This window comes from Amblyomma mixtum, chromosome 3, assembly GCF_055824585.1.
Source record: "Amblyomma mixtum isolate Tamu chromosome 3, ASM5582458v1, whole genome shotgun sequence".
Lineage (NCBI taxonomy): Eukaryota > Metazoa > Arthropoda > Arachnida > Ixodida > Ixodidae > Amblyomma > Amblyomma mixtum.
The window spans coordinates 324660901-324686036 of record NC_143014.1 but is presented as its reverse complement, the minus strand read 5'-3'; the positions used below and the strand labels follow the sequence as shown (position 1 = coordinate 324686036).

The window sequence follows — 25136 nt, the reverse complement described above, 5'->3', positions numbered from 1 at the left end:
TTTGCACGTTCTTTAGAATTCCAATTTCAGAGAACACAAGTATAAATGCAGACACACTTAGCTGGATGCAGGGAGGGAATAACTATAGAAGAGCTTTTTATTTGCAATGATAGCACAGACAGGAGCGGCGTACTGCACTTTCATTTTCAGAATGTTAATTTCATTGAACACAGACAAGCATTAAACGCAGACACACTAAGTCGGAAGCATGGAGGGAATGGCTACTTGAAGGCGAGCTTTTTTATTTGCAATGACAATATTTCTCTGTTCTCTAGCCGACGGTTCACGTCTCTCGCCTAGAAGTGGATGCGTGTCACTATGACAAAATGCAGCACTTGGCATATAAAAGTGGCCATATGCTCTGCACATCCAAGCCGAACAAGGTTCTGCTATTCAAGCTCGTCTAGCAGCTCCCAAAAAACGTCCCTTTCAAAACCGGGACCTTCCTTCAAAGAAATCGGGATTGCTTTGTTTACAATGTTGGTAAACTCTAGCATCTTTTTGGTGGGATGCTTTAAGCACCCTTGCTTGAAGCTTTTGTATACTGTAAGATAAGCGTCACTGCCAACAACTGGCACAGGACAGCTGATATCTTCCATGCTGATATCTGCTGGCTGCTCCAAATCAGGCCGCGGCGACCATGGCGTAGACGCGAAGGGCCACGCTGGTCGGGCAAACAGCGTGGCGAGCGCCACCGCACGGAAGGTAACGGAAAGGTGACAATCCGCGCACCGCAGCTTTCAAACTGAAAGGGATCTAAAAACGTTGCCACCAACAACAAGGCAGGCTCGGTGAAGCAGACATTTCGGCACGCAAAAGAAACGGGAGCTGAACTCGAATAGGATATCACATTGATTGTAACCTTGACGACGGGAAGAAGCAGAGAGGGAGGGAAACGCTGATAAGAAAGGGCCGTTGTCGGAGCGGCGCAGCATCTATTCAGAGCTGAGCGCTGGAACGTCGTAGGCCAAGATGGCTACCGAAAGTGTGCTATACACGCTTGCCGGGTTCGCCTCAGAGCTCGACCGGAGGCCGCTGCACTTCGTGAGGCCGCTTCCACGGATCAGAGTGTGCGGTGCCTGCTCTCTGGTGCGCCCAGCGACGGCAGTTCTCTCCTGCATGCACGTTGTGTGCGGGTCTTGTTACGTGCAGTGCGCGCAGGACGGCACGCTCGTCTGTCCCCTGGATGGCCTGCAGTGCCCGGAAGAAGACGTCGAATGGAAGGAGTGGTCAGCCGACGACCTGCTCAAGAGACAGGTGAGCCAAGTGGACAGCGAAGAATACAGGTGGCAGGTCCGCGCAGGCTCATTTTTGAGTTACGAAACGCCAGTGGGTGACATACGTAGCCGGTTCGTCTATAACTGAGTGGCTGGCGCTATAAGGCTACTTTTGAAACTTACTGCTTTACTTAGTTTATTTCCAGTGCTTAGGTATACCTGTAAAGGGGTTTCTCGTGAGGGTGGGGTGTTTCTAATTATGTAGGAAATGTCTAGTTCAGTGCTTGAAGTGATCATGGATACAATGAAATCTAGCAGCAGAGTGAAGGTCATTTCAGCCCTTAGACAGTCGTGCTAAATATGAAGAGAGCTCGGCCTACGAACCAGCTGAGGGTGGATGTACAGGTGCACCAAAAGTAAAATGGAGCCCGCGAAAGGGTAACAAAACTGGAAAAAAATTACAAGCCAGTGCGCTCTATCAGCAGATGCGCAGCAGATAACGAGGGGCCGTCGGCACATCCGGCTGACCCATCACGATGGTCTTATGCTCGGCTTATCGCCGGCACAAGCGAAGCCGCACCGCTACCATCATTGCTCGCCAGGGGCGCTTTCCAATGCTTTATGCAAGCGTTTATTGTTTGCCCGCATCGTGGAGAAAAGCGGGCCTTCGGCGGCGCGCTTTCTGCTTCTTCAGGAATGGCACCCTATTCAGTCTGCGTGACCGCCTTGGTTTGCGCTTCGCTGGCGGCGAGTTTCTTGTGTTAAGATATATAAACGCTTCTGCATCCGTTTCGCAAGTGTGGTAGGGAAAAAAGAATAGCAAGCGTGTATTTCCTCCTTTTTCTTCGCCGATATGCCGATATGCTTCGCCGATATGAAAACCATCGCCGATATGCTCGCCATGTATGTCGATGCCGAACACAAGACCTGGGACGTCATCTTGCCTTACGTAGTCTTCGCCTACAAGACCGCAGTGCAGGAGACCACCAAGATGATGCCTTTTAGGCTCGTCCATGGCAGAGAGGCCACGACCACGCTGGACGCCATGCTGCCGAACGTTACCGAGGAAGATAACGTCGACGTCGCGGCCTACCTACAACGCGTAGAAGAAGCCCGAAGACTTGCCCGATTGAGGATCAAAGAGCAGCAGCGGACCGACGCCACACGCTACAACCTACGAAGACGCAACGCGGAATACAAGCCAGGAGACCGAGTCTGGGTTTGGACGCCCATTCGCCGCCGAGGATTGAGCGAAAAGCTTTTGCGACGCTATTTCGGCCCGTACAAGGTTCTTCGTCGGCTAGGTGACTTGGACTATGAAGTCGTCCCTCACCAAATGACTGCATCCCAGCGACGCCGCGTACGACCCGAAGTAGCCCATGTCGTACGCCTAAAGCCCTATCATGCACGCTAAAGGATGCCGTGTTTCCACATTTGGGGTTTATTTTTGCACAATCCGTTTTTGATTGTTGATAGCCGCATTATGTTCTAAAGCATCGAGTCGATGCTTCTTTGAGAGGGGAGTAATGCCGCGAATCTTTGTAGCGTTTGTTTGTTGTGGTTATTTGTTCATGCTTCAAGGCTGCGGGCACGCCGCTTTATCGCTTCGTTTGTGACGCAAGCGGCACCTAGAATTATTTCGACTGATTGCATCCAGGCGGAGCCGATTCTACTTTGTGCCAGAAGGTTCTAGAACCGTCCACGCTTTATCTCGAAGGTTCGCTATGAGCTTTAAAAAGAGCACGGCCGACAGCGGCGGGCATTCTGTTCGACGACCGCCGAGCACGCTTGTTGCTACTCCGCCGCCGAGTGATTCAGTTCTTTGCGGGCGCAAGTCAGCCCGAATAAAGAGTTCCGTTTCAAAGACATCCTCGTTGCTTTCCTGTTCGCCGCACTGCAGTCACCACTACGTGACAATACAAATAGATGATCAACGGCTTAGCACCACTTGTTTCAGCACGAATCGGCTTTCTTACACCGGAGAAAACAGCTCCACAATTTTTCATAGAAAATAACGTCTCTGCGTGAGTCGTCCTCGATCGGTTACATTTCTAACATCTATTTATATCACAAATACAGCGCAGCCAATGCATGTATGCTGATCTTTTTTTCACGCTTTCCCGGGAGCCAAACAAAATTTTGAGCGCACTTCCTAAACAAACTCGCCGCCAAGTGAAGCGTTGTTTGTTTGAAGTTATAGTTGTTTATTTTATCGACTGCAATAATTGGGATAAATAAGACAAGAATAATTAAAGAGCTCATAAAGAATATTGCGTCCCTATTTGGACGCAATAGTGATCTTGAGTGACAATGCTCGATTTTTATACTGCCGAAAATCCGAGCGGATGAAGCCGAAAACAGAAATGTACTCAAAACTTTGAGATAAATATGTGTAACGAAGGGTTTTGGTATTGAAGAAACCGATTCCTTTTTAGCGATAGCTAGAATGTTATTTACAATCAACTCATTTACTCCCTTCAGCAGAATATAGAACAGTAGCACTCGTCTTTCGTAATGAATAATTTTTCTATTTATACTGATATTAAAGATCAGTAATCAATGGGTAATTACTCCCTTATTACATATCAGTAATCATTTTTTTCCGACGAGGCTACTTTTAAGTGTGTTGTTTGTTTATTTGTGTCAGTCAAAGCAGGGATAGTTTTTTGCCTCTATTGCTGCATGCGCCCAATTAGTTTCATTTTATTTTCTTCCTTCTAGCCAAATGTTTTTACTGGCAAGAGTCGCATTGGCGCATGATCGTCTCGATAACTAATCAACGTTTTGCTCAGAAAGCCACTCAGCGTTACGTTTTAAGCGTACCTTGCAGGAGTTTGCACTTAATGCCAAATTTTAGCTTTGGTTTCACCACCAAATATATTACACAAACAGCTTCCGCCTCCTCTCCCCACTTCTCAACATTCGTTGTGGTAGCTGTGGTGCATGTGCCAAACGGCTGCTGAGCCACAAATGCATGCGACCGGATTCTGGCCGCGGCAGCCGCACTTTCATGCGGTCGAAATTCCCGCGTGCTGTACGATATCAGTGCACGTTTATTTACTTATTTTTCAAATACACCTCGGCTGCCCTTCGGAGGCCAAGGCGCGAGTGGCTTCAGAACACCCTATAGTCGGATACAACTTAAGAATGAAGGGGCTTTCCTCGTCAAAAGACCCCACTCCATCCAAAGGCGTCGGCCAATTCTCATGACCCTGCTAGGGTGGCAATGCAAGGAGCGGTGCCACAATGGAGAGAGGGGCCTATCCCCGACAATGGAGGGAGGAGTGCAGAAAGTTGGGCATGTTGGTAAACATTCATGATGAGTTTCAAAGCGCGACAAGACGGTGACGAAAGGAAGAAACACACACGACAAGTGCTTTCAGAATAGAAGGATCAGAAAGATTGAAGTTAGAACATATAACAGAGCCCGATGTACTAGAAATGCATTGAAGGAGTGCAGAAAGTTGGGCATGTTCGTAAACATTCATGATGGGTTTCAAAGCGCGACAAGACGGAGATGAAAGGAAGAAGCACACACGACAAGTGCTTTCAGAATAGAAGGATCAGAAAGATTGAAGTTAGAACATATAACAGAGCCCGATGTACTAGAAATGCATTGAAGGAGTGCAGAAAGTTGGGCATGTTCGTAAACATTCATGATGGGTTTCAAAGCGCGACAAGACGGAGACGAAAGGAAGAAACACACACGACAAGTGCTTTCAGAATAGAAGGATCAGAAAGATTGAAGTTAGAACATATAACAGAGCCTGATGTACTAGAAATGCATTGAAGGAGTGCAGAAAGTTGGGCATGTTCGTAAACATTCATGATGGGTTTCAAAGCGCGACAAGACAGAGACGAAAGGAAGAAACACACACGACAAGTGCTTTCAGAATAGAAGGATCAGAAAGATTGAAGTTAGAACATATAACAGAGCCCGATGTACTAGAAATGCATTGAAGGAGTGCAGAAAGTTGGCATGTTCGTAAACATTCATGATGGGTTTCAAAGCGCGACAATACGGAGACGAAAGGAAGAAACACACACGACAAGTGCTTTCAGAATAGAAGGATCAGAAAGATTGAAGTTAGAACATATAACAGAGCCCGATGCACTAGAAATGCATTGAAGGAGTGCAGAAAGTTGGGCATGTTCGTAAACATTCATGATGGGTTTCAAAGCGCGACAAGACGGAGACGAAAGGAAGAAACACACACGACAAGTGCTTTCAGAATAGAAGGATCAGAAAGATTGAAGTTAGAACATATAACAGAGCCCGATGTACTAGAAATGCATTGAAGGAGTGCAGAAAGTTGGGCATGTTCGTAAACATTCATGATGGGTTTCAAAGCGCGACAAGACGGAGACGAAAGGAAGAAACACACACGACAAGTGCTTTCAGAATAGAAGGATCAGAAAGATTGAAGTTAGAACATATAACAGAGCCCGATGTACTAGAAATGCATTGAAGGAGTGCAGAAAGTTGGGCATGTTCGTAAACATTCATGATGGGTTTCAAAGCGCGACAAGACGGAGACGAAAGGAAGAAACACACACGACAAGTGCTTTCAGAATAGAAGGATCAGAAAGATTGAAGTTAGAACATATAACAGAGCCCGATGTACTAGAAATGCATTGAAGGAGTGCAGAAAGTTGGGCATGTTCGTAAACGTTCATGATGGGTTTCAAAGCGCGACAAGACGGAGACGAAAGGAAGAAAGACACACAAGTGCTTTCAGAATAGAAGGATCAGAAAGATTGAAGTTAGAACATATAACAGAGCCCGATGTACTAGAAATGCATTGAAGGAGTGCAGAAAGTTGGGCATGTTCGTAAACATTCATGATGTGTTTCAAAGCGCGACAAGACGGAGACGAAAAGAAGAAACACACACGACAAGCGCTTTCAGAATAGAAGGATCAGAAAGATTGAAGTTAGAACATATAACAGAGCCCGATATACTAGAAATGCATTGAAGGAGTGCAGAAAGTTGGGCATGTTCGTAAACATTCATGATGGGTTTCAAAGCGCGACAAGACGGAGACGAAAGGAAGAAACACACACGACAAGCGCTTTCGTGTGTGTTTCTTCCTTTCGTCTCCGTCTTGTCGCGCTTTGAAACCCACCATGAATGGAGGGAGGGACTATCTTCTTTCATGTAGCACTCCCTGGTTTGTCACACTGGCAGGGTCACGAGAATCGGCTGACGCCATTGGCTGGAGGGGGTTCCTTCGACGGGGAAAAGCCGCTTCGTTCTCAACTTGTATCCGACGATAATGACGCTTACATAGAATAGTAAAATAAACATCCGCTGAAACAATTATACTAAAAAAAAGACTAAATAACTCCGGAAGGTATGAGAAACCCTTGGAGGTTTCTCGTGGCTGATATGCAGCTTTGTGACTTAAAACCCCACAAAGTAACGCCCCCGCGCTTCCCCCTTCCCGCTCGAACGTCCAGTTTTCAGTCTGTTTTATTGACTGTCTGATTGTATCTTTGCTCGAGAATGGTTAACTCGTAGTTATCAATAGAGACGGATCATTCTTTCTTTCACTGGCCCGCACTGCATGCTGTACTTGTGTTTCCATCGTCAAAAATTGGCTTTTTGTTCTCGAAATGGCATTCAACATAATAATCTACCTATCAATCCTGATAGTTATCTATCGGTTACATCTAATCATCGAACCAATAAATCCTTCCAAGCAAGCCTATTTCCTTCTTTCGTTATATGCATTATTTATAATTTTATTTTAATTATTGAGCCTTTATCAGCCACTATTTTCCTCACTTCCAGGTTATGTGCTGGAACGAAGAAAACGGCTGCGGTGCTGTGATGGCCGCTTCGGAGATCTCCCAACATTTCCAACGCGACTGCGGACACCACTCCACTCGCTGCCCCAAGTGCGCGGCCTCGGTTCTCTGCAGCGACGTCTGCGCGCACCTGAGATCGAACTGTGGAAACCAGGGGGCGCCTCCTGCCGAGGAATGCGGAGGAGAGGTTGTGCGCAGAGACAGGCCACCTGCTTCGACAGCTTCGAGCCGAGTGTTAGAAGAGCAAGCCCGTGAAATGAAGGCCCTTCTGGAGCAGGTGCTTAGTGAGAGCAGAGCGCTAGGCTACCGACTGAACGAAATCTCGCACGGTCAAAACGCCTCCACAGAGACGCTGCAGCGCGATCTGTCGCAAGCAACACGCCAAATCAACGACACTTCAACGCAAAGCATTCGCGAAATTACCGCGTCTAATGACGAGATGAAACGGTCAACAATCAACGCTGTCTCCACTAGGATGTGCGCATTGGAAGAGACACTTAGTAGCGAGTTGGTAAGTGCGACCCAAGAGAACAGTGACAATTGCTCACGGCTTGCAGCTGCCGTCGACGCTGCAAAAGCTGAAACATTGGACAGCATTGGCCTCGTTGTTGGGCAAAATAAGCTACAAGTGCAGCACTGCGAGTTTTTTGTATACGGTGTGGAGCCACTCAAACAAGAAGCGTTGGAGGTGGGGTATGCTCCTTATTCCAGCGAGCGGGTGTACCTTCGCGGCTACTGCATCGCACCTGGAATTGCTCTCAAAAAAGATGGCGATTCTGTGACCCTGCATTTGCTTTTACAAGTGCACAAGGGGGACATGGACGACTTTATTCAGTGGCCACTCGAGCATCGAATGAGGCTGAGCGTCGTGCACCCACAAGAAGGCGCAAATTGCCAGCTTGAAGTGAAACCGTGGCGTACATCCAAATATAATCATTGGCCTTCAGAATCATCTAACGTGTCTGGTTATTTTGAATCCCCGTCGCTTAACCTAGGCGACCTCACCCGCGACGGCTACGTGCACGGAGACCAGCTTCGATTAATATTTGAGTTGCTGCTATGAATCACACTTGCTCGAGAAACAAAAGTGCAGTTTCTTAAATGAGACCCCTAACGTGGATCACGTGAGCTTAAGCTATAATGCAATCCTAGAGAATTAGTCCAGCTGGATCAATCGTTGCACTTATTCAAACGCGTACATGTGCCCGCAAAAGTTTTCGAACGCTGAAACCACACAAATAAAAAGCTGAATTTCCTTGCTACGTAGCGGCGCTGCCAGGCATTCAGAAGCTTGTCCTTCAGATCGCGTAGGACAGTACGGAGCACATGCATCAGTTCAACACTGCATGCTTATACTGCTCAGATATTAAGCCTTCTTTTAATCGTCGTGTTCCCAAAACTTTTGTGGGCACCTGTAGGTCGCTCCAGTACTGCTTTATTTGTCATGTTCATGAGAGCGGTGGAATACTAATCGTTAGAAATTGTGCTTTGCAAAAATAAAACTCTGGCTTTTCCATCACCGTTGACGTCCGAAAAAATCTTAATTATGTTTCCTAGTCAACTGGTTTAAAGGTTCCTGTAGTTTACTTCTAAATTATTGCAGCGACGACGACTGTTGCAAATATAGCTTAGCCTGCAAATTCAGATTTAGAGCTAACCACTATCATTATGCATATAATTGTTTTAAATTTGGAAGCGTGATAACCTTCAGCTCCGTGAATTAACAAATTTTCTTCATTTCTCACGTGATTTGCAAATTGCTCTACTGCGTAGCAATGACAGCGATGCCCAAAAAATTACGTCACTCCATCGCACATGCGCCACCTCACCGGCGCGCAGCTTTCGAATTCCCCAATAAATGATGAATATTTTTTAAGCCACGGGGACGAAGGTAATCGGTTTTACGTAGTTATTAATGCTTACTATAGCTATTACCAGGAGGCAGCTACACATCTTTAATTCAGACCAGGCGCCGATCTGTAATGAGCAAAAAGTTATGTTCCAGTCGTAGTTCAGTAGCTTACAATTTAACTTCATTCTCTTCTTTCCTGATGTCGGTCAGATGTGGTGCAGAAGCAATCTTTAAACCTGAAAACTATATTTTTTTAAACGCTAATAGAACCGTTTGATATCTACCAGGAAAAAATGTCATGACGAGCGCTACATGCACATTTCCTTGCAGCCAACATCACATGATTCTCTTGTATGATTGCGTTTTGTGTTTTTCTTGGTCCCTTTTATTTTTTATTGGAGCTTTGTTTTTGTTTAAAATGTCTTCTAATTTCTGCTACCACTAAAGGTAACGTTTTTCCAAGATTTTAAAAACTTAAAATTATTAAACTGAACGTGTTTCAATCTGAGCGTGTTCGAAATTTTTATGTTTAAAACCTGATGTGTTCTAGAATGTGTGTTTGGAATGTATTTAAAACTGCATGTGCTTTTATTTGTAGTGTTTTTGTTCTTTAGGTGGAAATTTTAGGTCTCTGAGATGAAGTGTGAAATTGAATCCTGTAAAACATGTACGAGCACTGCTGTCGAACTGTACATCGAGGGGGCCGGGATTTGTCAAGCCGTCACCCCCTTTTCTCGTTAAGAGAAAATAAAGACGATTTTCATTTTTTCTCTGAAACTGACGGTATGAAGGAGCGCAAGTGTTTCCACTGTTCAAACTATGTCTTGTAACCGCAAGTCTGAACTAAATCATGAAAACTTTTTCTAAAATAAAGTTATCTTGCGTTTTCTTCGTTGTAAGTTTGAGATTATTGACGTTGTTGGATGGAGGGACATAATATATACAAAACAGATATATGAGAGTAACCTTTTCCCCGCCGGCCGTTGTCTGAATTTAAAGTGGCAGCAGTTAATTTTAGCACTTTTAGTAATATGGGTGTCGTCCTGTTCTGTCATTATATTGGAGCGATTATAACGCGCACGTCATTCCCTATTCACCCCCAACAATCATACAACCTGTACCGCCGTCCCGAAAATCAGCAACGTTATCCTAGAATGTAGCACAGACTCATGCAGCATAAAACCCCAACACCAAACCAAACTGCACACCCGCTAGCTTTTTACTGCACGCGGTGCTCCAACACTCGAGCACGCGGAACTCGAACACAAGAAAGGTGATTTTCGGTGAACAAAGTTAAAACTACCACTGAAAATAGCTTTAGTTTCACGGTTTGAGCATCCGCCTCGCATGCTGGAGGTGCGGGGTTCGATCCCCAGTGCCGCCGGGTACCCACCGGTGATACAATGAGTGCAAGCTTTCCCCTGCCTGGTGCTCGGCTTCTGTACGGTGAAATACTTGAGAAATGGGTCTCTGACCCCACATTAAGTAGAATATACATCCTTGTGCCTTGGCGCTCTTTGGCCACAGGTGCCCTTGCGCCTTGTTGAAACTCGCTGACGTAGAACCACTTGCAGATAGAAGGAAGAAAGCCCGTCTGAACTTCCTTCATTCATTATTCTTTTCTAGACTTGGTATCCGACCTGAAAATTACATCGTTAATGATTCAACACGAGCCTCGCGCCATAAGCATGCCCTTAGCCTAGCTGAAACCTATTTTTGCACCCACAAATACATACAAGCTTTTTTTTTCCGAGAACAGTTTCTCAATGGAATGCTCTACCGGAGAACTCTCCGTTGGTTTGTAATCATTTTTGATATTTCACTTCTGGGTTAGTAGCTGTACTGTAACGGTGTTTTCTATTGTAATTTTTCGTTGCTTCTTTTGTGGTATTTATATTGTTCGGTACTATCACACTTGCTTTGCTTTTTCTCCCTGTATGTATTTCCCTCTCCTGCTTGGACATACAGCATGGCCGCAGTATTCAATAAATAAATAAATTAAAACAATTTCGCCATCATCATCATCATCGACAGTTTTAGTTTTACTTCTGAGCTTGTAACTTTAGGGGTTGCGTACCGGTCACAAAGACACTTTTTTGTGAACTGAAGCATTTTAATAGATAACAGAAGTTTGCTGTTGTCAGGATAGACAGGCTTGGTCCTGCTGTAGATGCAGGCAAGTTCCGAAAAAGCGATTTCTGTCTCGATGTATACCAGGCGTTTCAGGAAAGACTAAATTCTCAAAACTAGCTTTTAGAGGTAAAAATATCGTTTCTTCAGCATACTATTACCGTTGCTGGTGGACACCAGAAAACCAATGAATCGTCTTAAGTAGTAAGGTGTTTAATTAATTTTTAATAATTGTTTTTAACTTGTAGTGTTAGGCTCCTAGTTGCAATTAGAGATTTGCAGCCGGTCGTTAGTAATAGCCATATCAGTTTTCATAATGTCGAAATCACGAGTACCCCTGGCGCTGCGGCTCCACAAAATTTGTCTCCTTTGGCTTGCTACATGCACTGGAAAGGTTGATTTGGCTGCATGCTTTTCCAAAGCTCATTTATTTTGGCACATTGTTACGAAATTGACTAACGTCCGGATACAAATCTCTGACTGCGACCAGTTGTCTAGGTGTGATAGTTAATAAGTTAATTATCCGAAAATAGTTAGCCAGAGCACCACTTAAGACAAATCGGCTTTCCGGTGTCCGCAAACACTGCCAATACTATACCGCGAAAGCCGTACTTTAACCTCAAAAAGCACATTTTTTAAAATTCAGTCTTCCGGGAACACCTGGAATAGAACAGTGCGGAAAGCTGAGGCTGCTATTAGGGGAATTTTCGTTGCGACCGCTAGATTTTTTTGTTTAATTTCGTGTTATTCATTTCAATTCTTGTCACTGCTATTACTATAGTATACTGTACAAACAGCAGGCATCGATCTTTGCAATGAATAGTAAAGCATGGGATGTGTGCACAGGCACAATACGCCGCAGTGGTGCGCTGATAGAGAACCAGCTATTGCCATGAAGAGAAGATAAATAGCACAAAGCATGTCCCAATTGTCACCAGTTCAGCTAAGCAAAAAGCGAATAAAAACACTAATTCCATTTTTTGAATCCAAACACCTGTTAGGGGGGCCCCACGGAAAAAGGTGAAATGCTTCACGTTCAGAATCTATCATGCCACCATCAAGGGGGAGTATACTTTCGACGCGCATCCTGTACTCTTAACTTTGTCAAGCTTCACGAGGAAAGAATAGCGTGCCAGCCATTCTGCAGCACAACCCCCCCCCCTTTTTTTATCGAAATGAAGGGGTGTGGTACAAGCTCAAGATATATCCATTGTTGGCTTGGGATAGCGGCTTTTGTGTGGACAGACACCAATGAGAGGTGGTTTTTCTGCATTGCAAATTGTCGAAGAAATAAAAAAAGTTTGAATGGCTTGCACTAATGTCATGACGATCTCGATTTTGGTAGACTAGAACATCAATAAAACAACGAAAAGAAAGGAAGGCGCAAATAAAGGATCACGATGCAAAATTAAAGCGCTCATAATCAGGCTTGAGGCGCAAAACATGCGCAACATCAGGGCGTACACAACACCGCAGTGTTTCCTTCGCTCATTCGGGAACGACTTTCTAGTCCAGTTCACCTATTTGTCGAAGTATGTTGTTAAGTTTCCCAAGTATCGCCGTAATAGTTTTATTTCGAAAGCAATCCCTCACGAAGTCGAATCGGGTCTTCAGGATGTGCCTGGCTTGGCTTCACCGTGAGGGCGATCCTAACGCAGACGGTCGACGCAGCCGATCGCAACTTGCTGCGGCAGCTTTTGCAGGATGGTGAGGGCGCTCCCCTCACGCGGAGGTACATAGAGCCATGTAGAGGTGGAACTTTGGCAGCTGCGTGGTATCGGGTTTCATGCACCCGAGTGCACTGGGCGGGTGAAGTGAGCGGGCTGGTTTTTTCAACTTCACAAAGTCAGCCTGTTGGCTCGATCCCAATAGATACTTTTAGCTGGCCGTACGCAGTGAGCGGCTCCGCGGGTAACGAATGCGCATGCGCACACCGCTACGTACCTTGTAGCGTATTGCGTGCGTACGCACGCTACAAGCCATAGCGCGCGTGCGCGACGGGCAAGTTACGGGATGCGTTGACAAGATGGCGGCACCCTGCTCGCCCGCTTCGGAAAAATACTTGTCGCCGCTGCATTCTTCGATGCGATAGCTCGCTCGAAATGCTGCCTGTTCGCTTTTATTTCGCGCACTCTCGCCCACACGCAGAGGTATGAGCGACAACAAGCCACTATTTTTTCAGGAAATTGGCGAGGTTCCTGCTCTTCGGCCTAACTAAATGCGGAGTGTCTTCCTCTTAGTAACATGATCTGGCGATGCAGTTCTCTTACTTTTAGTCAGGTTTTATATTTTATTCTATTGAGATTGTTTTTCTTGTTTTCAGCAAAGAAAAAAAGGCTCGTAATGCACCCACCTGTGCTATCGTCAATAATTACAGGGGGGAGGGATGAATTCAACTTAGCGGGTTTATGTGCTTTGACGTCTTGTCACTATAGGGCAAGACTGCTTACACGTACACCTGAGGGACGCTACGTCATTCTCGCTATTTCGAAGAGCTACGTGCACTGGAGAGGTTGCTTTATCTGCAAGCTTCTCGAAAGCGTATGTATTTTGGAGCGATGTACCCAAACTTTGTTGGGCCACAGCGCCGAGGGTAACAGCGGTTTCTAAACTAAATTTTATGGACATTGCTTATGGTAGGCTAGGTGCCTCTGAGTAATTAAGGAACCTAACAGAAACAGTTAAAAAGCTAAATGTTCAATCTTTCTAAGCCAGCCTGCTAGTTAGCACGTCTTACCGGTATTCTGATGAACTGGACCACTTACAACACTATGCCGAAAAAAGCGTTCTTCTAACTCAAAAAGCCCGTTTATAAATATTGTGTAAAATCTTATTGGAAACACATGCCCTGTATGTGGAAGCGATCTCACGGTAACCAGCGTGTTATTTGTATGCATAAAACTTGAAAAACTGAAGGCAAAAGAAGTTTAAATTGATTTTAAAATAAGCACATTCTTTTTCACGTAACATTGTTTTCATACAAAAATGCCCTTTTTTATTTGTCCATTGTTTTGAGACTACTACGTGAAGCTAATGGAGCAAATAAAGAATACCTTCTGATCAAATGCAGTCTATACAAGACAACGGACATTGCTAACCCCATAGCCGTAGTTTCTTACGCGCCATAAAGGCCAACAGGATACAACTAAACACAAAAGGTTCCCTCTGAGAGCGCGTTTAGCAGTGCACGAACGCAGTCATGACGCTAAGCGCATGAAGGGTTATTCTGCAGGATGGCTCCGCACAAACTGTTATCTGGTATTGGTAGGTGAAATGCTGGAACCAAGAAAATGGCTGCGCGGACGTGATGACCGCTTCAGAGATCTGGCAGCATTTCCAACGGGAGTGTGGTCACCACTCGGTCTCCTGCCCCAAGTGCTCGGCCACCGTTGTCCGCAGAGACGTGGGTACGCACCTGAGATCAGAGTGCCGTGCCCTGGAGACACCCTTCACGTCGGAATGCTATGGACACTCAACTTTCAGGATCGAAACGGGGATTTTGTCTTCCTTCAAGAGAGCATTGAAACAGCAGGGATGTGAAATAAGACCCTTCTTCGAGCGATTCCCTGTTGACAGGAGTTCACGTGACAACAAACTCAACGAAACTTGCCACAGCGTGAACGCCTTCAAAGAAACGCTGAGGCAAGAATTGATCGCTTTAAACGAAAGGCTGAAAGGATTGCCGGAGCTAATGAAAGAGAGTTTGGACAGTTTCGCAGACAGAGTGCGCGAAGTCGTGGCTTGTAATGAGCAAATGAAGGAATGTCTGGAAGGAAGAAACGAGCAAACAGAAAATCTTGCCAGCTCTATAAACGCAGTAACCGAAAGACTGAAAAAGGACCTTGTGATTTCTACCAGTCTGAAAGCTGACTGGCTGGCGCAGATTGCTTACGCAGTCGAAGCATGCACGGAAAGGAGTGAGAAGACATTGCTCTGGACCAAAGAACAGTTCTGGATTTCTGGCCTGCACGTGGACCACTGCGTCTTTTTTGTCAAAGGTGTGGAAGCCCTTAACGAAGCCGCTTTGAGAACCGGCTCTGCTAACTATGCCGGTGGGAAGGTATACCTCCGCGGCTACTGCATATCACCCGGGGTATGGTTCGAGAAAGAAGGGGATTTGGTGATGTTATACCCGGCTGTCCAGCTGCACAAGGGTGACATGGACAATTCTATTACGTGGCCATTTACGTACAACATTAAGCTGAGCGTGGTGCATCCGATGTCCGGGGTAAAATGCATAAACGTTGTTACACCGAGCCCATTCGGAAACCTTGAAAGGCCTACAAATTCAAGTAATGAGCTGACTTGGTTTGCGACTTCCTTGAAGCTAGAGGACCTTACCCGTGACGGCTATGTGCACCACGACTGGCTTCGTGTGAAGTGGGAGCTGCTGATTTGAGCTACACTCCAATAAGATCAGAAGCCTCTACGATATCCAGTTTAACTGCCTGTCTTTTAACCTGATCAGCAGGGTTCTGCAGTTTTAGTTAGTTCAATGCTGGAGCCCTTTCCGCCAGAACTGGCAGCTATAGAGAGACATTAGCCTTTGATTATATGAGCCAGGCTCGACTGATTACAACAGTATATAAAGTCTGTTGCACGCAATTCATAGCTGCTCAGATCTTTCCTTGGACAACCTGTACGAGATTGCAACTGCCACACCATTTTTTTTAATAAGGCAGTAATTACCCATTGACGTCCACCTAAGCGCAGCCATACGACTACAAAGGAAAGCTATACAGATTTCTCAGATATAGCTTTCTCAGAAACTTCGCAGTTAAAGAAAAATTCGTCCTGGTCCGGGGCTCCTTATTATAAATCGACTACACCTTGAGGGATTCCTTATACATTTGACGACCATTTTTTTTCTGCCCTAAGCTCGATTTTCGACATATACGAAGGATGTACGAACTTAGTGTAAATATCTAGTGATGTTCACATGATGCCAGTTTAAGGTTATGGGGCTTCCACCTTGCACATTTAAGAGGAGCGACCTTCTTCCGACGTTCCCCAGGATTGCATGTCGAAGCAGGAAGCCGTGCCTCCTTGATTGGGGAGAAGTAACGAAGGGGGCCGCGTGTTTAATAGGAATGGCAATGCGTCGATTTTTTCTTGCTGTCTGATCATCTCGGATACTCTTTTTGACACAGTCGCGGATACCTTACGGAAAAAAAGAAACAATGCCTTTCTCTTAATATTAGACTTAATTGGTGTGAGTACATGCGTATTTTCTCTCGTGTAGAGGAATCGCCCTCAAGTCGTTCTGGTCAGGCAACAGAAATGAGTTTGTGCTATAGTCTTTTACGTGCTCGTTTGCTTTGTTTTCATTTAGGAGAGCAATAGCTTTGAAAAACTTAGAGATCACACTGGCTACCTGCATTGGAGCAATGAGGAAGTGAAACGTCCACATACTATATCGACGTCCGTGGCTGTTGTGACGTCCACATACAATATCGTCGTCCATGGCTGTTTTGATCTCTTTTTTAACGTTTTTCCGTGTTCAGGCAATTCACTAATTGCTCGCCATGTACAAAATTTTCCCATGGGAACATTTTATCACACACTATTTGTAACAATCACAGTTTTACACATTTATCTTGAAAGAGCGATGTAATCATGGGGAAAGAAATTGCGGCACTTATTGCTGACGCGAAAGAGCCATATAATGTTCTCACTGAAATAAAGCTTGAAACTTGACTCTGCAGCAGTGTTTCTTATTCAGGTTTAACTTCGCATGTTCATGAAGGCTAACGTTCCTCATTTTTCGCTCTTGCTTCAAATGCGAGCTTCAGCGCTGAAAATGAGGTACCAACAAACGCGCGTGGTGCTTAGAATCTTTGTGGACTTTGCATTTCATCAATACTATCGTACAGCCACCGCGGTGGCTCAGCGGTTATGGTGCTCGGCTGCTGACCCAAAAGACGCGGGTTCGACCCGGCCGCGGCGGCTAGAATTTCTTTGAGGAGAAATTCTAGAGGCCCGTGTACTGTGCGATGTCAGTGCACGTTAAGGAACCCCAGGTGGTCGAAATTTCCAGAGCCCTCCACTACGGCGTCTCTCATAGCCTTAGTCCCTATGGGACGTTAAACTCCATAAACCAAACCAAACCAATACTATCGTACAGCATGTAGTTTAGACCGAAGTACGCTAGATTGACTCATGAAGATACCCAGGGGTTTTGAAAGAAATATGGCCGGTTTCCTTGGCCCAGTTAAATCGCTGAGGTGGTGCCACAGGGACCTGAGTTCTTTATCTGATTTTCGTTTTGTGGTGTTTCTTCATTAGATGAGCAATGTTCCTGTTGGTCGAGGTGCTTCCCTCTAGCTCCTTCGCAGTTATACAGCGACGACCATTGTCGTCTTGACCTCGAAGCCTAACGGACGGATCCTGCCTCAGGCGGCGCTTCTCACCTCTTTCTTCTACACCTCTCAATTCTTTTCCTTCTTCATATGCGGTGACGTCACGAAGCTGCTGATTACATCACCACTTATCCAGGACGGCGTCCACTGGACAGCTTCTCGCCCTCAAATTTCTTCAGGTAAACACAAAATAGAGAATTTATGGTCCGAGTACGAAATGATTTGGTTACGGAACGGAACACCACTAGAAGAGTCATGGATGGTTCTTTTACGTGCACTGGGATTTCACAGTACATGCGCCTTTAGAATTTCATCTCCCCCGAAACCGGACCGCTAAGGTCGAATTTCGATGGAGGCGAAATTCTAGAGGCCCGTGTACTGTGCGATTTCGGTGCATGTTAAAGAACCCCAGTTGGTCAAAATTTCCGAAGCCGTTCACTACGGCGTCATTCACAGCCTCAGTCACTGTGGGACGTTTTAAACAACAATCAACCGAATACCGTACGCCTGAGCCAGAAAGTTGATATGGGTCGCGGGCAGAAAGCCGCTCGGTGCGCGTAAACGCGCGCTAAGTCAAGCGACGACCGTGATGTGAGATATAAAAACCCTGATTGTAGCCATGGCAACCGGCAAAAAAAAAAGGAAAGGAAAGATGAAACCGCGTCTTGGCAGGGGCGGTAATCGGCGTTTTCATAGCTTTCTGAGCAGCTGCACGAGACGGCGTGAACGATGTCTGCTCGAGGCCAGCAGTGCACGTTGGTAGGCTTCGCCGCTGACCTGGACTGGAGACCCCTGCGCTTCATGAAACCGATTCCGCAGAGCAGGATATGCCGCGCCTGTGGACTGGTGTGCAGGAAGACAGCACTGTTCCCCTGCATGCACCTGTTGTGCCTGTCCTGCTACGAACAGTGCAGTGGCGACGGGGACCGGGTGTGCCCTCTGGATGACCAGCACTTCCTGGACGCAGACGTCATCTGGACCGAGTGTCCTTCCGACGAGATGCTGAAAAGAGAGGTGGGGGCATACTTATTTTCGAAAGGTTGACAGTAATTTGATCAATTCAGTTCACTTAGGTTTATTTTCTTAAAGATCCCTGTTCAGGTGTATTACATAAGGGGTGGGGCTATGCATATAACGTGAGGTTTAATTTTCTCACATCAGCTGCGTTATCTCTTGGTGGAATCTTGATGAACAGGTAATGGCTGCGACTTGAACTGAAGTTCTGAACTTCCTGAGCTTCTTGTAATCTCATCATTACTCTGACTACGACACCGCAGGACAAAGGCCTTTCCCCTGTCTCTCCAATTAACCCTCTCCTTTGCCTGCTGCAGCCACCGTATCCCTGCAAACTTCTTAATCTCATCCGCACAACTAACTTTCTGCCACCCCCTCCTACTTCTGCCTTCTCTTGAAATCCACTCCGTTACCCTTAAGTACCATCGATAAACTTGCCTTCGCATTACATGCCCTGCCGAAGTCCATGTAAATTCAGCTCAATTCAGTTAATTTCTAGCTTTTGCTGGGGGCTTCCTGGATAAACGCTGAGAGCAGCTTAACTAAGTCAAGGCAACCGCTACAAGTGACAGCCCATATAGCAAACGTAATAATAAAATAGAACCATGAATGTTTATGAAAAATAGTGAAAATTCGTCATATGCATCATAGAAGAAACATAACGAAGAAAAACAAGCATAACAAGCATTTTGCATACAGTATTAACCACGCTGTAAATAGTAGAAGATTGCTGTACTAAACGCGTCACTTTATTGGAAGAAACAATACAACCATTTGCGCAAAAATAACCCAATACGTTCACAAATAATGCATTGATAATCAAAAGCAAAACGACACGTATTCATTCATAGTTTTACAAAATAGTTCTTAATTTTTTTTCTCGTGTAGCCAGCAGTGTTAAAAGTATTCAAAGTGCCGGGCAGGTTATCAGGTAAAGATTCCAATTTGTAGTTACGAAAATATGGTGTTGTCCATGTATCCAGCTTTCTTGGGTTGACAGGAATTTGGCGCAGTTCTAAGGATGCTGAAGTTGATAATTTCTTACATCGGTGGAAAAAATGCATTGCTTCCAAAAGACGGCACTCATATAGATTGTCCACGCCAGTAATGTTTTTTGTTTGGAAAATTTATGGTGTGGGACAGGGCCTTTTAAGCTTAGCATTCAGACGAACCACTCTTTTTCGTAGTATGATTAATTTCTCCACATTAGTCAGTCTCCTCGTAGCCCATACCAAACTGCAGCAAGTAAATGAGAGTGGCTAGTGCATAACATTACATTTTAAAGTCAGAGTGCTGCGACTTCGTGAAAGTGCACCCACAACACAGTTTTTGGCAGAGATAGTCGATGTGCGTTTCCCAACTCAAGTTAGATGAAAAATATGCTACTAGTTTTCTATCCTCTTCAATAATGTCCACGGTGTACACCGTGATAATGCCTATCACCTGTCCGTCAAAACTTAGCGCATAATTGTGGTCCAAGCTGAAAAAATTAATTTTTGCTAAGATCTCATAAACCCGCGTTTATTCCCTGATCCAATCTGCCCCCTTCCTGTTCCTTATCGTTACATCATTTCCTTTGCTTGCTGCGCTATATCCTTAATTTAAGAGGGACTTCGTTCATTAGCTTCTGCGTTTCTGCCCCATAGGTGCAGATTCTGTACTACCGGTAACATTCTGTACCGATAATGATCTGTACTAGGACATAAATCATTCGCAGTCAGCGAAATTCACTGTGTAACGGGATAATTTCTGTGGTATTGTTAAGTTTGTTGCCTTCACGAAGAAACTAGATCGATGGATGCTAAAGAAGTCTCTGCCGCCTTAACGCTGCTACTACTTTTGAAATCCTTAGTTCTTTAATTAGTTTATTTCCAGTACCTAACAATACATGTAAAGGGGTTTAACGGTGGGGTGGGTGTTTCTAATTATGTACGAGTTGTTCAGTTCACTGCTTGAGATGGTCATGGATACAATGGAATCTAGCAGCAGAGTGAAGCTCATTCCAGTCCTTGGACGTTCGTGGTAAATATGAACGAAGATGGGCCGATGAACAAGCTTAGGGTGGATGTTGCAGGTGCACCAAAAGTAAAACGGAGCTCGCGCGCGGTGGTCAGACTGGTCAAAACCGCTTGTCATCGCGCTCTATCAGCAGATGCGCGGCAAAGAGCGAGGGGGCGTCGGCATATCCGGTTGGCCCATCTCGTTTATCTGATTCCCGCCTTATCGCCGGCACCAGTAAAGCGGCGCCCCTACCTCACTTCTCGGCGGGGGCGCTTTTCAGTGTTTCATGCAAGCGTTTATTGTTTGCCCGCATCATGCAGAAAAGCTGGCCTTCGGCGCCGTGCGCTTTCTGCGTCGTCAGGAATGGCGCCATTTTTAGTCTGCGTGAGCGCCTTAGTTCGTGCTTCAGAGGCAGCCAGTTTCTTCCGCTGATATATAAACGCTTCTCCATCCGTTTCGACGGTGCGGTATGAAAAAAAAGAATAGCATGCGTGTATTGCCTCATTTGTCTTAATGATACAAATAGAAGATCAACGGCGTAGCAAGCGAGGTAATTTAAGACCACTTGCTTCAGCATACATTGGCATTCTTACCCCGCGCATAACAGTTATACTGATTTCCATAGAAAATAAAGTTGTCTCTGCGTGATTCGTCCTCGATCGCTTATATATTGAGAACGTCATTTTAGATCACAAAGCCAGCGCAGCCATTACATGCATGCTAAATCTTTTTTTCACGCGTTCTCTTGGTCCAAGCAAGATTTTGAGCGCACTTGCCAATCAAACTCACCGCCAAGTGAAGCGTTGTTTATTGGTTGTTATAGTTTTTATTTTATGGATTGCAGGAATAGGGATAAATGAGACCAGAATAATGAAGGAGTTCACGCCAATACCCTATTTGGACACAATTGTGAACTTGAGTAACATTGCTCGATTTTTATACTGCCGAAAATGCAAGCGGACCAAGCCAAAATCAGAAATGCACTCGAAACCTTGAGATAATTAATGCTGTAGCGGAGAGCTTTGGTACTGAACAAACCGATTCATTTTTAGCGATAGCTAGAATGTTACTTGCAATAAACTCATTTACTCCCTTCAGCAGAATCTTGAACACTAGTAGTTCTCTTGAGTAATTAATAATTTTTTTTCTCTTTGTATCGATATTCAGGATCAGTAATTATTTTTTTCTAGACAAGGGTGTTATTTATTTATTTATTTCATTCAAAGCAGGTATACTTTTATGTCTCTATTGCTGCATGCACCAAATTCCTTCCCGTTTATTTTCATTCTAGCTGAACGCCTTTACAGGCGAGAATTGCATTGGTGCATATTCTTCTCGATAGCTAATCAAGGTTTTTGATCACGAAGTCGTTTAACGTTACGTTTTAAACATACCTTGCAGGAGTTTTGCATTTAATGCCAATTTTTTGCTTCAGGTCACAACCAAATATATTGCATAAAAGGCTTTCCTCTCCTCGCCTCAGTTCTCAGCATTCATTGTGGAAGCATAGTGGATGTGGCCTTCGGCTGCTGAGCCCCAAATGCATGCTACCGGATTCTGGCCTCGGCGGCCGCACTTTCACGCAGCTGTACGATGTCAGTGCTCGTTTATTTCCTTATTTTTCAAATACTCCCGGCTAGCCTTCGGAGGCCAAGGCGCGACACCGACAGAACACCCTAATGACGCTTACATAGAATAGTAAAATGAACATTAGAAAAAAAATAGACTTAAAAAAAGACCTTAAATGACTGCGGGAGTAATAAGAACCCCATGGAGCTTTCTCGTGGCTGATATGCGGCTTTGCGGATTAAAACCCCACTAAGTATCCCCTCCCCCCCCCCCCCCCTCGCTCTAACCTGCAGATTCCAGACTATATTTTCTTTTATGTCTGATTTCCTCTTAGCTCGAGAATCGTCAACTGGGAGTTGTCAATGGAAACAGCTTACTCTTTCTTTCAGTGGCCCGCACTGCATGCTGTAGTTGCGTTTCCATTGTAAAAACTTGCCTTTTTTCCCGAAATGGCATTCAACATAATTATCTATACTTATCAATCCTGATATTTATCTATCAGTTACCTCTAATCTTCGAACCAATAAATCCTGGAAAGCAAGCCTATTTCCTTCTGCCGTTATGTACATTAGTTGAAAGTATATTTTAATTATTGAGCCTTTATGATCCACTGACTTCCTTACTTCCAGGTTATGTGCTGGAACGAAGAAAACGGCTGCCCTGCTGTAATGGCCGCTTCTGAGATCTCTCAACATTTCCAGCGCGACTGCGGACACCAATCCACTCGCTGCCCCAAGTGCGCGGCCTCGGTTCTCTGCAGCGACGTCTGCGCGCACCTGAGGTCGAGCTGTGCAAACCAGGGGGCGCCTCCTGCGCCGCAATGCGGAGAACAGGTAGTGCGCAGAGACGAGCCACCTGCTTCGACATCTTCGAGCCGAGTGTTAGAAGAGCAAGCCCGCGAAATGAAGGCCCTTCTGGAGCAGGTGGTTAGTGAGAGCAAAGCACTGGGCGACCGTCTGAGCGAAATCTCGCACGGCCAGAACGCCTCCACAGAGACGCTGAAGCACGAACTGTCGCAAGCAACACGCCAAAGCATTCGCGAAATAACCGCGTCTAATGAGGAGATGAAACGGTCAACAATCAACACTGTCTCTACTAGGATGGGCGCATTGGAAGAGACACTCAGAGGCGAGTTTGTGAATGTGATGCGAGAGAACGGTGACAGATGCTCACGGCTTGCAGGTGCCATCGACGCCGCAAAAGCTGAAGCGAAAGAAAATTTTCAGAAAACATTGGACAGCGTTGGCCACATTGTTGGGCAAAATAAGCTACAAGTACAGCACTGCGAATTTTTTGTAAACGGTGTGGAACTACTCAAAGAAAAAGCATTCGAGGTGGGGTATGCTCCTTATTTCAGCGAGCGGATGTACCTGCGCGGCTACTGCATCTCACCTGGAATCACGTTCAGAAAAGATGGCGAATCTCTGACCCTGCATTTGCGTTTACATGTTCACAAGGGGGACATTTACAGCTTTATTCAATGGCCACTCGAGCACCGAATGAGGCTTAGCGTCGTGCACCCAAAAGAACACGCAAAATGCCAGCTCGAAGTGAAACCATGGCGTACACATATGCTTATTCAGAGGCCTTTAGAATCATCCAACAAGCCTGGTTATTTTTTATCCCCCTCCCTTAACCTTGCCGACCTCACCCGCGACGGCTACGTGCACGAAGACCAGCTTCGATTAATATTTCAGCTTCTGCTGTGAATCACACTTGCTCGAGAGACAAAGTGCACATTCTCATCTGAAACTCAGATAACGTGGGTCGCGTGATTTCATGCTACAATAGACTACAGGAGAATTAGCCCAGTCAGAGCATTCTCTGCACTAACTGGGATGCGTACGTCGCTCCTGTACTGCTTTATTTACCCTGTGTATGATAGGAGTGGAATACTAATCGTTAAAAGTTGTTGTTTGCAAAGGTTAAACTTTGGCTTTTCCATCACCGTTGACGTCCGGAAAAAGCTGAATTATGTTCTCTCTAATTGTTAACTTCCTTACAATAACAGCGAGGAGGACTGCAGCAAATATAGCTTTAGCTTGCAAATTCAGATTGAGAGTTATCCACTATTATTAGGCATATGACTGTTTTAAATTTGGAAAGGTGATCACTTTTGGCGCTGTGGCTGGACAAATTTGCTCCATTTCTCATGCGATTTGAAAACTGTGGGGTTTCGTAGCAGCGACAGCGATGCCCATCAAATGACGTCACTCCATAGCACTTGTGCCACCGTACCGGCGCGCAGTTTTCGAATTCCCCTGCAAGTAATCAATATTTTTTTAAGCCACAGGGTCGAAGGTAATAAATTTTACGCAGTTATCAGTGCTTTTGATAGCTGCTACTAGGAAGCAGCTGCACATATTGTTATTCAGACCAGGCGCCGATCTGTAATGGCTAAAAACTTACGTTCCAGTCGTAGTTAAATAGCTTGCAAATTTACTTCATTCGATTCTCTCCTGATGGCCGTCATATGTGGTGCAGAAGACATCATTCAACCTGAAAACTTCTATTTGTAAACGCTAATAGCAGCCTTCCCTGAAACTGATAATATGAAGCAGCCCAACTGTTTCCACTGTTCAAACTGTGTGTTGTAACCGCAATTCTGAACTAAACGATGAAAACTTTTTCTAAAATAAAATTCTCTGGCGTTTCTTGTTTTCAGTTTGAGATTATTAACGTTGTTGGATGGAGAGACATAATATATACAAAACCGCTATATATGTGTCTAACCTTTTCACCCGCCGGTCGTTATCTGAATTTAAAGTGGCAACAGTCAATTTTGCAATTTTAGCAACATGGGTGTCATCCTGCTATCTGATTAAGTTGGAGCAATTATACCGCGCACGTCATTCTCCATTCACCCCCAACAATCATACACCCTGTACCACCGGCCAGAAAATCAGCAAGATGATCCTAGAACGTCGCTCAGACTCCAGTGGCATAAAACCCCAAAATCCAGCCAAACTCCACACCCGTTGACTTTTTACTGCTCACGATATTATCCAACACTGCTAGCGCCGCACTTCCACACTCGACTTCTGTGTCCTGTTCATGACTCTATGAGCCGCCGCGCATGACAGTGCGTTGGGATCGCTTGAAGCATGCTCAGATCCTGCACACTTAGCTCGACTCTCGGAAGTTCCGCCTAGATTTATTTGACACTCTCATGCCCGTCCTCAT

At 45.3% G+C, this 25136-nt stretch overlaps 2 protein-coding genes across 2 annotated transcripts; both read left to right on the top strand.

Annotated features, from left to right (window-relative positions):
* The first annotated feature begins 925 nt into the window (after nt 1-925).
* Nucleotides 926-24623, top strand: LOC149355810 (uncharacterized). Its single transcript, XM_089576197.1, has 3 exons — nt 926-1257; nt 22583-23135; nt 24619-24623. Exons 1-3 carry the CDS (start codon nt 973-975, stop codon nt 24621-24623), a joined length of 843 nt encoding a protein of 280 aa, XP_089432323.1. The 5' UTR covers nt 926-972.
* On the top strand, nt 7051-15515 carry LOC149355811 (uncharacterized). Its single transcript, XM_089575355.1, has 2 exons — nt 7051-7305; nt 14279-15515. Exons 1-2 carry the CDS (start codon nt 7051-7053, stop codon nt 15407-15409), a joined length of 1386 nt encoding a protein of 461 aa, XP_089431481.1. The 3' UTR covers nt 15410-15515.
* Nucleotides 24624-25136: the final 513 nt, after the last annotated feature.

Excerpts from the sequence above, each read along its gene's own strand:
- LOC149355810 (XM_089576197.1), top strand. The coding sequence starts at position 973 with ATGGCTACCGAAAGTGTGCTATACACGCTTGCCGGGTTCGCCTCAGAG. Across the intron at positions 1,258-22,582 it reads ACGACCTGCTCAAGAGACAG|GTTATGTGCTGGAACGAAGA; the intron begins GTGAGCCAAGTG and ends CCTTACTTCCAG.
- LOC149355811 (XM_089575355.1), top strand. The coding sequence starts at position 7,051 with ATGGCCGCTTCGGAGATCTCCCAACATTTCCAACGCGACTGCGGACAC. Across the intron at positions 7,306-14,278 it reads TGAAGGCCCTTCTGGAGCAG|GTGAAATGCTGGAACCAAGA; the intron begins GTGCTTAGTGAG and ends TGGTATTGGTAG.